Below are 16136 nucleotides of genomic sequence, written 5' to 3'. Positions count from 1 at the left end.
GGGGGTGACTCCAGGCAAAGCCCCCTCGACCAGCTAGTTACCCCTCCTGACTCGAAGTTGTGAGACATGATAAAATGGTGGTTATTGCAAAGCCTTTACGTTTTCAGGCTGTGATGCAGCAATGGAGGGTATGAGAGGTGGCCTCCAGGAATACACACGACACCACTCAGGTATGCAGCAGAAGCAAGCAAATGCAAATTTTCAGTCTACTCCTTGCTGCCCAACTCAATCCAGGTCAGCAAGCCTCTGACACAATGACAGCCCAGGGCACCCTGAGACCCCTCATCCTATGTACGTCACACCCACCTAGTGGTATGTCAATGGCTGTCACCACGGCTCCCAAAGTGCTCTGCACAGCCTCTCCCACCTTCCGAGCGATCAGCGTCCCGCCTTCATCGTCAGCCTGGGCCTCGGTCACATCTGTAGACAGCGAGAGAAGAGAAGCCGTCATCTCAGTCATTTCCCGAAAGGAAAACTCGGGGCAACAGCAGAGTGCTTCTGGATTCTTCTCCCAGAATACCACTGTGCTGCCCTGCAATGACTGCCAGGGTCTGGGCTGTGAAATTGAGTGAGCCCTGTTAGTCCTTTACCTCAACCCTCTAGAGCTGTTTTAAAACCATCAAGCATGGGGATCCCTGGGTGGCGCAGCGGTTTAGCGCCTGCCTTTGGCCCAGGGCGCGATCCTGGAGACCCAGGATCGAGTCCCACATCGGGCTCCCGATGCATGGAGCCTGCTTCTCCCTCTGCCTGTGTCTCCGCCTCTCTCTCTCTCTCTGTGACTATCATAAATAAATAAAAATTTAAAAAAAATAAATAAATTAAAAAAAAAAAAAACCATCAAGCATAAGCCAGGAAGGTTCTAGGAGTGTGACCAAGAACCTTCTCTAGGAAGAAGGCCCAGTCTAAGCCATGTCTGGTAAATACAGGACAGGGTGACCCCACCACCACCACCCCTGCCGCTGCCCAGGACTCGCACTCCTAGGAGTCTATTAACAAAGAGCTTAGAGGACACCAGCCGGGACTAGGGAAGCTGCCCTCACAACAGTGACTGCGTTAGAAACAGGGTTAGGCATGTGGGAGTCTACTTCTCAGTACCCAGTGCCAAAGAGAGAGGGCCCCCTCCACCCCTGTAGCTCCTGGGCCCCACGTTACCTAACTGGACATTCCTGGCTTCATAGCAGTTGTCACACACCCTCACGGGCGCAGGGCCCCAGCCGCGCTCGGGCACTGGCCGGGTCTTGGATGAACAGCTGTCACAGAAGCCCTCCCCGCAGGCCCGGCAGTGATGCTTGGTGTCGTTATCTTTAAAGGATGTAGCGCATTTGTTACAGCTCTGTTCCAAGCACAAAACAAACAGAGAAGGCAGATATTATTCGTTTCTACCAGCTGGGAAAGCCAGCGAGACCCAAGGGGAGGACCACAGGACCACGGCAAACGGCAGGACTCCGACAGCAAGAACGGAGAGAAGCTGAGGCCTCAGTCACGTAGGATGCACCCACTCCAGCACAGCTGCGACTACCATTTTCTTCCGAGATCTGCCTGGAAAGCCACCTTCCATCTATCTGGCTGAGTCACAGCGTCCTCAGAAAGGACTCTGCTAAGTCTAGCATAAACTTAGAGAATTTTTTTTTCCCCACGGCTTCTCAAAAGAGCCCTTTGGGAAGTTGGTGAGGTGGGAGCTTCCTGTCACAAAGTGTGTGGGCCAAAGCTGGGTGGCTCCCTTGCTGTGGGTGCTGTGGAGATTTATGCATCAAGCTGCATGACCTCTATGTGTCCCTTTTCCTCCAGATTCTGGGATCTCAGACATCTGACCAATAATAACCAGCCCTTGGAGGCAAAGAAACTAAAAATCTACCAAAAGGAGAATAACTGCAGAGGTGACACCAAGAGAAATCAATACGCAAGAAGACACTGGCTGCCCCCCATGCCCCACCCTTATGCTCTGGGAGCTAATGTGACTGAAAGAGAAACCCCACGCCTCCCTTGCAGAGCAAGTAGGATAGGGCAAGATGGCACCAGCAGAACGGGCCACGCCAGTGCACTGTACCAGGATCTGGGAGTTGGGCCTCCAGTAGGCAGGGGCAATCTGGTCTGTCAGCCAGGAAGTCACAGCCTTGGTGGGCCCCAGGCTAAGCTCAGACACCGACTGGGCCATGAAGTTCATCCCATCCAAGAGGCGCTGGGCAGCATTGTTGTTATCCTTCAGAAATCCATCGGTCTGAAATGAAAACATGCAGGCTCCCATCATGCTCTGAGTGGAGGCAGTAAAGGCAAAGAGGGAGAGGCGGTCTCAGGTGATCTGTACACTCATACACTCATCAGTGGCCAACTCAGAACCACAAACTCCCTGGAGGAGAAGAGTGGGAATGGACCAAGAATCCTTCCAGCTTCTAGGCCCTATCACACCCACCCAGTCATAACTGACTTATTCCCTTCAAAGCGACCATAAGACCTGGTGCACAGCTGTTGAATTCAGGCCTCATCTGTCCATAAGTGAGATGGACAATCCAGGAGACTCAAGTAAAGATGGCACCTCCTTTGGGAAGTTCCCCAGCTCCCAAAATAATAACCTGCCTTTTTCATTTTTGTATTTTTAAGTATCAGGTTCAATTCTGGGCACATAGTACTCAACAAGTGTGGGGCAACATAAAGACTGAGAGAACGAACAGAAGGGGGGGCCTGTATCCCCTAATCCCAAAGACCATGAGGAATGTGGCCCAAAAGGGAACTGTCTTGGAAGAGAACTTACCTTACCATAGTGACAACAGCATTCACAAGAAAGAACCCAGATTCAAAAACAAAAGACATTAGTCAGAGAACGATGGTAAGAAAGTTATACTAGTCAAGGCCACAGTAAGTCCCTAGGACAGGATGGCCCGGCCCACGGTGCCAAGAGGGTGGGCTCCAGAAATGAGACCATACCACAGGAACAAATGTTGGTGGGGCTGGAAACTGGAGACAAGAGCAGAAGAGTAAGGAAATCCTTAGTCTTATGAGAACTGTAGGTCCCGGGAAAGCTCAAGATGGCTCTTGATGGAATACTGCCAAGTAAGACAAGCCCCTTAGAGAACAATCACTCTTTTTTTTTTCTACAAAGAGAAAAGGATTGGGGTGTGTTGTTATTTATTGGTAATTCCAAGTATGAACTGTGGTTTGATGCAGGATGAGAGCACCACATCACTGCCTCAAAACAGATCTATTTTTCCAATATCTTGAATTCACAAGTCAAATTAAAAAATAATAAGGGGACACATGGGTGGCTCAGTGGTTGAGCGTCTCCCTTTGGCTCAGGGCATGATTCCAAGGTCCGGGATCAAGTCTCACATTAGGCTCCCTGCGGGGAGCCTCCTTCTCCCTCTGCCTGTGTCTCTGCCTCTCGGCTGTGTCTCTGCCTCTCGGCTGTGTCTCTCATGAGTAAATTTAAAAAAATAATAAGGGTCTATAGTAATCCCACTTTTAGAATATACTGCAAGAAAATTTCCCAGAACAAAGGCTTTCTCACAAAAAGAATGTCACTATAGCATTTTGATATAAAAAAATCATAAACAGCATGAATGTTCAAAGAGAAGGGGATGGGGAATCAAACTAGAACATGAGACACAATGTTACAGGGACTACAAATGAGAATCGTGAAAAGTGGAAGTAAAATGAAGGTATGAGAAAAAGCAAGAGCACATAAATTATAACCGCGTCTCTACAAATGCATATGAAAAGAAGAACATGGAAAAAATATTTTATTTCCTAAATAAAATATAGTATAGTATAGTATAGTATAGCGATAGGTCAACACCATCTAGTTCATTTAAAGTTGTGCTTCCAATAATTAGGCAAGAAGAAATGAAAATAAGAGTCTAGAACAAGAAAGGCCCTCCAGGTCTGCCTTCCTAAACCACCAATATATTAAAAATTCATGGTTAACCTTAATTCGAAACAGGTTCCACTTCTCCACACACACGAGTAACTGAATGATACAAGAAGAAAAATGGAACAGCTCTTACTCCAGGCCACACATGCACGATCTCCGTCCGAACCACCGTATCCACAGGATCCTGGTTCCCAAACCAGTACTGCCGGCTACGGTAGACCACGCCACAGTTAGGACACTCGATCACATACCTACAAGGAAAGCAAACAGATACCGTTACCCGGCCAGGTGCCCACATACGAACACACCAACAACCCTCGGCTACGTCGCTGTCATTTAAACTCACCCAGACCAGGCATATTTTGCGAGACCCATCCAGGGGGAGTCAGTGGAAGCAGATGTCTTGGGCACTACGCTGACCTCCTTGCCTCTCTCATAGCAGGCCTGAAACATGGAGCACTCTGCCAGCTTCTTCTCTGTACACCAGACCCCCTGGCCTCCTCATATCCCTCTCCAGCCCCCTCCCCACAAACCACACCAGCTGAGGGTTTGCAGACCCTGAGTGCAGCACGTCAGAAGAAGGGCCAATTCTCTAAAACAGCCAGTGCCCTAAACAAACATGAACTGAATGAGTATCCATCCCAGGCCCCAAAAACCGAGCTGTAATTTATACCCGCCACTGAAAATCCATTAGACTGGGTTCCTGCAGAGCAGTCCTGGCTCTGGAGAAGAATGAACAGTCAATGTATATGATCGTGGCATACAAGCTCAACAGAATGAAGGGAAGATATGCTGGAAAATCAATCAACCAAGGGGCCCCAGCAACAGAGGCATGAGTTCCTTTGGTTCGAGCTAGCGAGAAGTTCCAGGGATACTCGATTTCAATAGCAAATACTTCAGGACACAGCAAAGGGTGGCCCCAAGCCAGTCTTTCCCCAAAGCAGAGCAGGATCAGCAAGCCAGCTGCTGGAGCAGGGAGCTCAGAGCACTCACCTTGCAGGTATACACTCTGTTGTCATACTGGTGGGAGTATCTGCAGCGGCTCTTGGCTTCATGAGGGACTCCTTCTTTTCCATGATTCATGCTGTTCTTACATCCAGCCCTGAGTGAAGCCCAAAAGCTGACAGTGAAGTGGCTAAAGGAGCCCCTGGCACGTACGCAAAAGAGTGTGACCCTGAGCCAGACACAGGGCCAAGACCAAACCTTGGTTACGAACTGGGCCCCGAATACTTAGCGCAGAGAGCGCCATATGTGTCTCAGAGATCCGCATGCCTCTCTCATACGTGACCCACCGGCACTACAAACTTGTGGCCACTATCCCCCCTGGTGAGGAGAAAGGAGAAAAGGAGGAACCTCTTCCTGAAAAACCACGCGGTCCCACAGCAGGAATGAAGGGACCCGAAGACACCACCTCGACAGAAGATAAAACCTGAATGGCTCTCGGGAAACCCCAAAATCCAAAAGGCATGAAATGGAAGTTTCACCAGAACAGGCTGCCAAGATGTCAAACAAAAATCAACCTCCAAAATTTGGCACCACATTAAGAGGAGGCTTAAGCTGAACAAGAAAACCTTCCAAACGAACAGTGAGCTCTGCCATCCTGACAATGCAAAAACAGAGAGCAGGACTTTAGAATTTCGCTATGATAGAAGGGAAAGTTCTGGAAACCCTGGGGAGGCTGTTAGAATGCAAAAGTGATGATCCACCAGAGCCTAAGTCCCTCATGCTGGGCTATGGGGTAAATAAAAAGAAAGGTAAGTCACACTGGCAACTAACAGCCCTCTTTCTTCCCCAGCCCAAACTGTATATAATCTAAAACCCCAATCCTTTTTACAAATTCAGAGCCGAGGTGGTGCTAGTTAAGTGCCCAGCAGGTAGCTTACATACAGGGTTCAATGCAAAAAGAACATTTACAGGCGCCTGGGTGGCTCAGCAGTGGAGCATCTGCCTTTGGCTCAGGGCGTGATCCCGGGGTCCTGGGATCGAGTCCCGCATCAGGCTCCTCGTGGGGAGCCTGCTTCTCCCTCTGCCTGTGTCTCTGAGGCAGACTCCATGCAGGGAGCCCGACGCGGGACTTGATACCGGAACTCTGGGATCATGCCCCGAACCAAAGGCAGATGCTCAACCGCTAAGCCACCCAGGCGTCCCGAATAAATAAAATCTTAAAAAAAAAAAAAAAAAAAAAAAAACCATTCACAACAAAAGGCTCAGGTCTCCTCTGGGTGGATAGTGTGGGGAATGTGGAGCAGTACTCCTGATGGAAGAAATGACAATTCAATGGTGAAGCGGCCAGAGGAGTAGGGACATGTCTACAGGACCCAGAGACTACAATCTCACTGACCAACACACTGCATTTAAATCCCCTGAGCTCCAACAGACAAGTCACCAGACTGTGATGTAAAAGCCATCAATAGCTCAGATTAATCCAGTGGTCCTCAAAGTGTGGCCCCAATGAGCAACATCAGCATTACTTGGGAACTTACCAGAAATGCAAATTCTCAAGCCCCACATCAGATCAACTGAATCAGAAACCGTGGCGGGGGGAGGGGGGATGTTAAGGCTCAGCAATATGTTTTAATATGTGCCCTTCAGGTTTTTCTGACATGTGCTAAAAAGTGAGAATCCCTGCTCTAAGGCCCCTGTAACAAAGTGCGGTCCAACAGACCGGCAGCACAGGCATCACTCGGGAGCTTGGCAGAAACGCACAATCTCACCCAGACCTGCTGATTCAGAATTTGCATTTTAACAAAATCCCGAGATGGTGCGTATACAGACTGGAGTTTGAGAAGCACCGCCCTAACTCAATGTTCTCAACACATTAGAATCACCTGAGGACCCTTGTAAATGTACCAACACGAAGGCCCCACCCCAGTTCTGTTAAGTGAGCATCCCTGCAGGTGAGGCCCAAGCCCTGATCATTGGGAAAGCTCCCTGGATAACGCGAATGTGCTCTAAGAGTCAGTCCTCATAGGGAAAGGACTCAACCAGGACTTGGTACCCCACCGCACAGCTAGCAAAGGTTAGTTAAGTGGAATGAATACAATGAAAACCCTTGGGAGGAGAAATGTAGAAAAGCAAAGCAACCTAAAATTTTTTTGTAGTAAAAACTGCCTGAGCCCGAAGCCAGACAATTTCACACTTAAATCAGGTCAGAATCTTCAGAGGATTCTTCATAGCCACGTATCCTAGAATCCCTTGCACCCTCAAAGTGTGGTCCCCACGACTACCAGGACCACCTGGGAACTTACTCAAAATACACCTCCTCACACCCCAGCCCATCCTTAATTTAGACTCTGCAATTTAACCAGACACTAGGGGATCTGCACGCATGCCAAGGTCTGCACACTGACCCGCTCTTCCTGAGCCGGCTGGCCTCACTTACCCACAGCTGAGACACAAGGAGGAGCAGGTGAAGTATTCATCTGGAAAAAAGGAGCTATGTGCCATCTGGTCATCGGGGATCTCGCCGCTGAAGCGGTCACTCAGGGCCTGCCAGGAGGGAGGATGACACATGAAGGCACTTGGCAGAGAGCCCTCTGCTTTGGCCCTCCAGCTATCTGCCATTCCCCTGGTTGTTGGCTTCTTTCTTACAGGCTCCACAGCTGGGAGGGGCCACCCCATGACCTCTGCTCCTTACCCCCGACCTTCTTGGCCCAACCAGCACCCATCCTCACCACAGGAAACCTCTGGAAGAACCAGCTCACTGCCCAAGAAGTCAGAGGGAAGCTGGCAGTGTGCTCTCCTTATTACCTGGGAGATTATAAACACCTCACACACTCAGTCTTTCATGCAAAACCACCCACAGACATGGACTAATGCCCATTTCATCCTTTGAAGCTGGAACCAAGAAGCGGAGACCCTAGAAGAGGCCTTGTCAATAAGTCAGAGAAAGGTAGAGCCGAGTGGTGAGCTGGGAGTTCCCTGGACTTCTATCCCAGGTCTAACCACAGGCGCTCTTCTGGAGTTTACTAGGCCACAGAACTAGCTTGATGGAGGAAAAAAAGCCATTAGCCAAAAAACAAGGAAGAATTATTGTAGTGTTTGGCAGCCTCTTATCAACTACAGTAACCGAAAAGACAGCAAACAGCCAAAATCGATGCCAAGAAGATAAAGTATTCACAAAGCAAACTGAAAATTTTATGTTGAAAGGCAGCTTCCATTTCTAGTCCTGTTTTCACACACTACTATATACACCAAAAGTATCTTTCTTCCCACCAGGCCCTCACTCATATGTAGTATTCAGTGGGGAAAGGTTATATTAATTAAACAGAAACGGGCTTTTTGGGCTTTAAAAATGATTATATACATGCAGTCCCAAGCTTCAATCTCCCACTCCGAGGCAGCCACACACTATTCAGGGGGAAGAAAAGGAAAACTGGTCTAAAAACAAAAAGACAAGATGTTACTTCCTGTAGTAAAAAGGCAGAAGAAGATTTAAGATGAGACTTGGGAAAAGGGCAGATTCAGTGTTAAACCTAGGTTCTCCAGCTCGGAAGGCAATTTCACTTAATGAGAACTCACTCGTTAAAGATCTGTTACCTTTTCTCAATGAAATCTTAACACCCCGAGCTGCAAACTCAAGTGTTTACAAAGGCATGTGATGTCAGTGCTGAGTGAGGTCAGGTGTAAGACAGGAGTGGCAGCAAGGAGTGTGTCAAAGTGAGGGTGCGTGACTCACCCAGGCGCATTCACACTCAGCTACTGCATGGATGATACTCGGGCCCGTTAAACACCATCTGCCAGCTGGGGCCAAGCAGGTGGCAATCCTTGGCTCAGACCAACAAGAAAGGTCTGACAGATAATACACTTAAGTCCTGTCCTCTTGGGGGTATTTTGTGAGGAGTAACTTTGGGAAAACCCTGAACTTTGAAAGAGAGGATAGGAATGAATATACGTACAAATATTAATAAACAAGAATCCAAAGAGAGTCACTCACTGGCCTTCACTGCTCCCCTCTGTCTTTTTTTTTTTTTTTTTTTTTTTTAAGATTTATTTGAGAGAGAGCAAGAGAGAGGGCATGTGTGTGCATGCACCCTTGAGGGTGGGGGGGAAAGGGAGAGAGAAACTCCAGCAGATTCAGAGCTGAGCTTGGAGTCCCTTGATCTCATGACCCTGAGATCAGACCAGAGTTGGAAGCTTTAACGGACTATGCCACCCAGACAACCCTGTCCTAATTCTAAGTGACCTATCCTTCCAGGATTTTTTTGGTCTCACCTGTTCCATGAAGCCTTCCCTACTACTCTAGACATAACACACACTGCCTGCTCTGAACACCTGTTGTATTCAATACCTGAAGTACATATTCAGTCATTAGATGATAATGATGCAAAATTATGGCCCAGTTGTATGGATATTACCTTCCAGATAAGATCATACATGCTGCGAAAATAGTTTTCTACCTTTGTGTCCTCCACTACTCTAGCAAAGGTCCTAACAGGTTCTCAACTAAGACCTCTGGAATGAAGTAATCCAGCACCAACTCCGATATGCACACCAACCCCCACCCTCCTCCCTCACCTAGGCCCTGTCTCTATGCCAGGCTTCATTCCATGCCCACAGACCCTCAGAAAGTTAAGGCTAACTGCTCCCTGACTGGTCAAATGACAGACACCTTAGAATGTATTTCTCAAGCAGGTATGTACATAGCTGTCTGGGACTGGCTGGTGGGAAAATAGAGTATTATCATCCTAATGCATCAATTACTGCAAGATTTGGGGAGCAAGTGTGATAGATAGAGGTAAAGCAGACATGGGTATACTATGAAATTAAATGGGCAGCTTGCATAAATAAAACCTAAGAACCCCCACCACCAAGTCATTTCAGCTTGTCACTGGCAGGTTTGCACCCTCTGTGCTTTGTATCTTCTTATCTATAAAAGGAGGTGCTAGTAGCACCTTCCTCAGTAGGAGTCTTCATGGATTACACATAAAGATCAAAAGGATTTACACACAAAGAGTGGCATAAATTAAGAGCTCAGAAAACATTCACAGCCATAATTAACATCATTTTTATTGTTTTTTATGCTGATTATTTTCTTCCTTAGATACCCTCCTACCTAATCTAGGTAATGCAGGGGATATAAGAACCTCTCTCCTTTCCATGATAGCTCATTGGTCTTCATAGCTGCTTGCATTTATTTGTTGGTGAAATTTTTTTTTTTTTTACTTTTTTTTAGTAAGCACTATGCCCAGAGTGTGGCTTGAACTCACAACCCCAAAATGAAGAGTCACATGCTCTACTGACAGCCAGATAGGAACCCCTTTTTTTATTATTTTTAGTAAGTTCTATGCCCAACATGGGGCTTGAACTCAATGGATGAATATTTACCTGCAAAAACACGCTTGTTATCGGGGTGCCTAGGTGGCACAGTCGGTTAAGTGTCCCACTCTTGGTTTCAGCTCAGGTCATGATCTCAGGGTCATGAGATCAAGCCCCTTGTGGGGCTCCATGCTCAGCAGAGTCTCCTTGAGATTCTCTCTCCCTCTCCTTCTGCCCCTCCCACCTGTGTGCAAGCACAATCTAAAAATAAATCTTAAAAAAAAAAAAGATGCTTATGAAGCTAATGCAGGAATAGGGGAAGGGGAAGAAAAGAGCTAACTAAGGAACATAGAAGCTACACTAAAGAAGTATGGAGGGAAAAAAATAAAGTATAGGGAAAACCAAAAAGAATATTTTTAGTGCCACATTTTTTTCTTTTAAACAGGTAACTGAAAGGATAACCTGTTAGTCACCCTTAGGAAAAATACCAAATTTGGCATGAGTTCACCAGCTGGGTTGAATTCAGGGCCGAGGCCAGTCCCCAACAAATATACAACTGCAGCCCAGTAACCGTGACAGCATGAGGTTCTTTCTGTTCCAAAGCCAAGGAGCCTGGCTCACTTCTCTGAAATTTCTCCAGAAAAATGGCAGCAAGGATCTCAAAGCTCGGCATGGAACAATGTGCAGGCTGATTCCCATGGCACAGGTGCCCACAGAACCTCCACTGTTGCCTGCCCGAGACAAATTAACTGCTGGCTTACACTGGCCAGGGCAGCCATAACCCCTTATGACATCAGAAAGAGAACTCCTAGGCGAACCAGCCTCACAGCTTCAGATGCTGGTCACCCATCCTCTCCAACACTGGGTAACATGATAAGCATCTCACTTCCCTCACAAGCCACTGAAGAGAGGGCTAGTGAATCAGACCCTAAAAGCTTCACAGGAACTGACAGCAATCAAGAGTACAGGAACACAACAGTATAACTATTTAAAAAAAAAAAAATCTGTTGTTAGTGTGTTTTAGATACATGGGTCAAGAGAACCTATCCTCCTCCTTCGACTGCCTGATTGTTCCTTTCCAGTGTAGACACTGCCACCTAATCCACATACTTTGTCTTTCAAAAATTCCAAATCTCAGAGGCGCCTGGCTGGCTCAGTCGGTAGAGCATGCAACTCTTGATCTCGGGGTTATGGCTTCAAGCCCCACGTTAGGTGCAGAGATTACTTAAAAATAAAATCTTTAAGGAAAAAAAAATTCCAAACCTCACATCATTCCAGGTTTTCTTGGGCTTTCCTCCACCTGAGGTCCCCAAGCTGTTAGGGAAAGGCAGGGAGACCTCTCCGGAGAAAGCTAGGGGAAGCATCTGAGGCAACTCTAAGAAAAGGTTGCCTGGAGACCAGATGATCTTGAACTTTAGTTGCCTTGGCAACAGTATGGCCCCCTTCTATTGAACCTGTAAGGTTTGGTCTCAGTCACCAAGGGCTCGCAGTGAATTTTCTGATTCAAAATGGAGACTCTTATGCAATCACTGATGCCACCTCTCCCCACAAAATATAATAACTTTATAAATAGACACTTCCTCATGTGGTAGAATTGGAAAGCCAGAGTTTCTACATTTAGAGATCAGAGGCTAAAAAAGGTATTATATAAAGCCTGTACAAATTCAACTATAAAATGGTTCTCTCCTAAATTCAGAACTGTAAGTACAGACAACAGTTAATTCAACATTCAGTTCCCTTCTTCAATAGAAACCTGAGCAGCTCTTTGAACAGATTTACCTGCTCAGTAAGGGTACACTCTGCTGGTAGGTGTCTGCGCTGTTGCTTCCCATGGAATCTGGGCAGAGCAGTGAGTGGTCAAGAAGTGGGAAATAATCCTGCTAGAAAAGAGGGATTGGGGCCTGGACCACACCGTGGCTGACTGGCAGGAAGAACGATCAGGTCAGCATGATGCATCAGGAAACAACTGAACGGGCCACTAGAGAAGAGGACAGCAGACCTCCCTCTCACACACATTCTGCAAACTCTTCCATCCTTCTCATTCATCACATTTCCTATTCAATAATGAACATGAAAAGTAGCACTTGGGCTCCCTTCAAATCCAACAGAGTGCTACATCAGTCAGGTGGAACCTCATAAATAAGACACAGCTAAGAACTTTTTAAAAGTATACTAAGGGCATTAAGAATGTGGTATATTTTATGTACTACTATAGAAAGATAACTACGATGCATAATCAAGTGAAAAAAAGCAAACCATAGAATAGCAGGAATCACATGATCCCATTCAAGGTGAAAAATACATACATCATATACACATACTTATATAGGCACTTATGTATGACTACAAATTTCTAGAAGTATATACAAGTATTAACAATGGTTGTGGGCAGCCCCGGTGGGCAGCGGTTTAGCGCCGCCTGCAGCCCAGGGTGTGATCCTGGAGACCCAGGATCGAGTCCCACGTCGGGCTTCCTGCATGGAGCCTGCTTCTCCCTCTGTCTGTGTCTCTGCCTCTCTCTCTCTGAATAAATAAATAAATCTTAAAAAAAAAAAAAAAAAAACAATGGTTGTGATGGTTGTGATGGGGGTGGGGAGAGACCTTAACTTGTACCTTACACATTTCTATACTATTTGAATTGTTTATCGTGAATACATATCGCTTTTATAATTTAAAAAATAACTTTTTAAACATTAAAATAACCAAACACTCAAACACAATTTATGGGAATATCCTTTCAAGAGCCAACTGGCAATACATTATCAGGAACCTTGAAAGACGGCTGCCTCCTCTGACCTTCTTAGGAGTAGAGTAACTATTGGGAATATACAGCACTGGGTTAAAAGCACAGACTTGGTAGCCAGACTAGCTGGTTCAAATTCTCCACCACTTACTAGGTAAATCATATTAGGCAAATTAATTGACTTCTCTGTGCCTCCGCATCTTTACCCCATTGAGACGGCACGAGGATTAAGTGAATTCATTACACATGCAGAGCATAGTACACAACATACAGGAAGCACTCCATAAACATCAGTCCAAAACAGTAATAGGAATTGTAATTTACCCTAAAGAAATAGGCAGAATGTGAACCATTCCTTTAAACACATGGAAAATATAACCAGGCAAAAAGGAAAACCACTACTAAAACAAGTGCAAAATTAACTAAATGTAAAAAAAAATATCCATCCATATAAATGAAAACCATACAGCTACTTTAAGGACATATTTTCATAAAATACTTAATGGTGTGAGAAAAAAATGCCAGGCTTCAATGTTCCATGAGAAAACCGAAGTATATAGCTGCATGTACATCCACTATGACCCCAATGTTCTCTTTAAAATAGGTAGCAAAGAATCACTTAACACCACCATGTATTTAGCCATTTTTTACATACTTAATTCGCATTATTTAGCCATTACAAAGAAAGCTGCTATCATACCCTCATAAAGGTCTCCCTGTATTCAGGTGGAAGAGTTTCTCTAAGGCAAATTCCTAGAAATGACACGGCTGGAATATATATTACGCATATCTTCACCTACACTAGATATTTCTGAATGGCACTTGGAAGTAGTTGTACTGATTTTAATTTCAACTGGCAATCTGTAAGAGTTTACATTGTTTCACATCCTTTTTGACATTTTATTACCAGACTTGTCAGTGTCTGCCCTCATAATGTTGTTGTTTTCATTTGCCTTTCTTTGATTACTAGAGAGTTGAGATTTCTTCATTTGTTCATCACAGTTTTGATTGCCCCTTAGGTGATTTCTCTCTCCATTTCCCCAAAGCCTATAAACTTTTTCCTGACAATATTACTGTATATTTTATCTAAAATAAATTGAAAGGGGTGCCTGGGTGGCTCAGTTACACATCTGCCTTCGGCTTAGGTCATGGTATCAGGACCCTGGGATCAAGCCCAGCATTGCACTGGGCTCTCTCCTCAGCAGAGAGTCTGTTTCTGCCCTCTCCCTGTGCCTCTCTAATGTCTCTCACTGTCCCTCAAATAAATAAAATCTTTTAAAAAGAAAATAAAATGAAATTCATATAGAAAAAAATTACTTCTATCATATTGGAACATATCCCTAGCCTTCAAAGTGTTTTTACTCAGTAAGTTAGTGAGAAATTGGACAAGGCTAGGAATACCAGAATGATAAAGAAAAAACTGGGAGAAGCAGGAAGCCTAACGAATTATTTTGGCGTTGATAATTTATCTGTTTATGCCCATCCCCCCTCTTCAGTTCCAAAAAGAATTCAAGTTTCCTTGTCAAAATAAAGCCAAATTAAATAAATAAATGAAGAAAAGACAGCCATTCTATTATACACTGCTATGAACTATGAAAACTTCAATGAGTGTACTTTAACAGCAATAAAACTCTAGTGGATCAATCTGCCTAATGCAGACATCACAAGGACCTTTCTATTAGAATGATAATTGGAAAATTAACAACTTACAATTTAAAAGGAGATTAAAAGCAAAACAACCAAAAAAGGTAAAACAATTTTTCAAGGATTTCGGTAAGTTGCAAGAATCCCACAATTCCCTGGGGAGAGCCGAAAACACATGCTTGAACAGTGAACTCCTTCCCATGCACAGAAGCAGCAGGTCCCACACCCCATCTCCACCCCGGAAGACAGAAAACATAGGATCCAGGTGAAAACTCTGTGGACACCAGTGACCAAGAGTCATTACAACTCCAGCTGACCAGGCTCAGTGTATTTACAGAAAACTTAACACCTCATAAGCATAGTGTAACTTTTTTTCTCAAAATCATCTAACAAACTGGCCTGGGGTACGACCTCCAAGTCCCCTCAGGGTAAAATCTCTGAGCACTAATTACTGCTTACAGCACTCAGTGTCCCCTGACAGCCTAATTTAAACATTAAGCTGGGTTAGTTTACAGAAAAACCTGAGAACTGTAGAACCCAGCCACTGGCCTTGTCATTAAAATTTATACAGATCAGATTCACAGCCCTTTGTACACCACAGTATGGATCCAGGCTCTTTTGAAGATGTTTGCAATGCCTGAGTGTAATCTTCCACTGTGACTACCTCTGAGCCACTTCAAGGACACTGGCCAGTACATCTAAGTATACTTTAAGCTCAAATCTAATTAGAAGTATGTGTTTCATGAATTATTCAAATACAATCATTTTTCAGTTTTTTTCCTTAATTTTATCCACACTATTTAACACTTATTGAACATTTACTAGATACCAGGTACTTAGTTTCTTCAAGTGTGCTGTTCTATTTGATCCTCGCTCAATTTCATTAGGAAAATTATTTTATTATCCCTATTTTACAGATGAAGGATAAAGGTTCGAAGAAGTAATATCATAAGGACAAAGTTATGGTCTACCTTGTCCTCCACCATATTTCCAGCACCTCAAACTATACTGGGCACATAGATGTGCTCTTTTATTTGTTGTATAAATGAACCAACAAACAAAGCTGCCAAGACCAACTCACTGTAAATGGCAGAACTGGGATTCCAACAGAAGTCTGTCTGACTCCAGAATCCAAGCTTTTAACCATTGTCTTTAGTCCACTGAGGTTGCTAAAACAAAACAGTACAGACTGGATAGCTTCTCAACAACAGAAATATATTTCTCACAAATCTGGAGGCTGGAAGCCTAAGATCTGGACGCCAGCAAGGTCAGGTTCTGCTTTACAGATGGTGCCTCCGCACTGTGTCCTTGCTTGCTGGAAGGGACTAGGGAGCTCTCTGGGGCTTCTTTCCAAGGCCATTAATCATATTCATGAGGGCTCCATCCTCATGACCCAATCACCTCCCAAAGGCCCACCGGTACCATCACACTGGGCATTAGGGTTTCAACAAATTAATTTTGGGAGGACACAAACATCTGACCTAAAGCAACCAAGATGCAAAGATCACAAACTTTGGTTAAGGGTAACTTTTCATTTTGATATAATTTCAGACTTGTAGAAAAGTTGCAAGAATGGTACAAGGAGCTCTCATATACAATTTACCCAGATTCACTAATGGTCTACAT

At 45.0% G+C, this 16136-nt stretch overlaps 1 protein-coding gene across 1 annotated transcript in view; it reads right to left on the bottom strand.

The window, feature by feature from the left end:
- ZFYVE1 (zinc finger FYVE-type containing 1) overlaps positions 1–16136 on the bottom strand; it is a 53322-nt gene that overhangs the window by 2954 nt on the left and 34232 nt on the right. The window contains exons 5-11 of the mRNA XM_041759229.1: positions 7248–7354; positions 4859–4967; positions 4212–4309; positions 3999–4116; positions 2048–2218; positions 1153–1333; positions 307–420 (exon numbers count right to left, since the gene is read on the bottom strand). Coding sequence (XP_041615163.1) covers positions 307–420; positions 1153–1333; positions 2048–2218; positions 3999–4116; positions 4212–4309; positions 4859–4967; positions 7248–7354 — 898 coding nt within the window. The remainder of the gene's footprint in view (positions 1–306; positions 421–1152; positions 1334–2047; positions 2219–3998; positions 4117–4211; positions 4310–4858; positions 4968–7247; positions 7355–16136) is intronic.

The sequence above is a fragment of the Vulpes lagopus genome, chromosome 6 (assembly GCF_018345385.1).
Source record: "Vulpes lagopus strain Blue_001 chromosome 6, ASM1834538v1, whole genome shotgun sequence".
NCBI lineage: Eukaryota > Metazoa > Chordata > Mammalia > Carnivora > Canidae > Vulpes > Vulpes lagopus.
The sequence above is the reverse complement of the archived record's forward strand: the minus strand, read 5'-3'. Positions and strand labels throughout refer to the sequence as shown.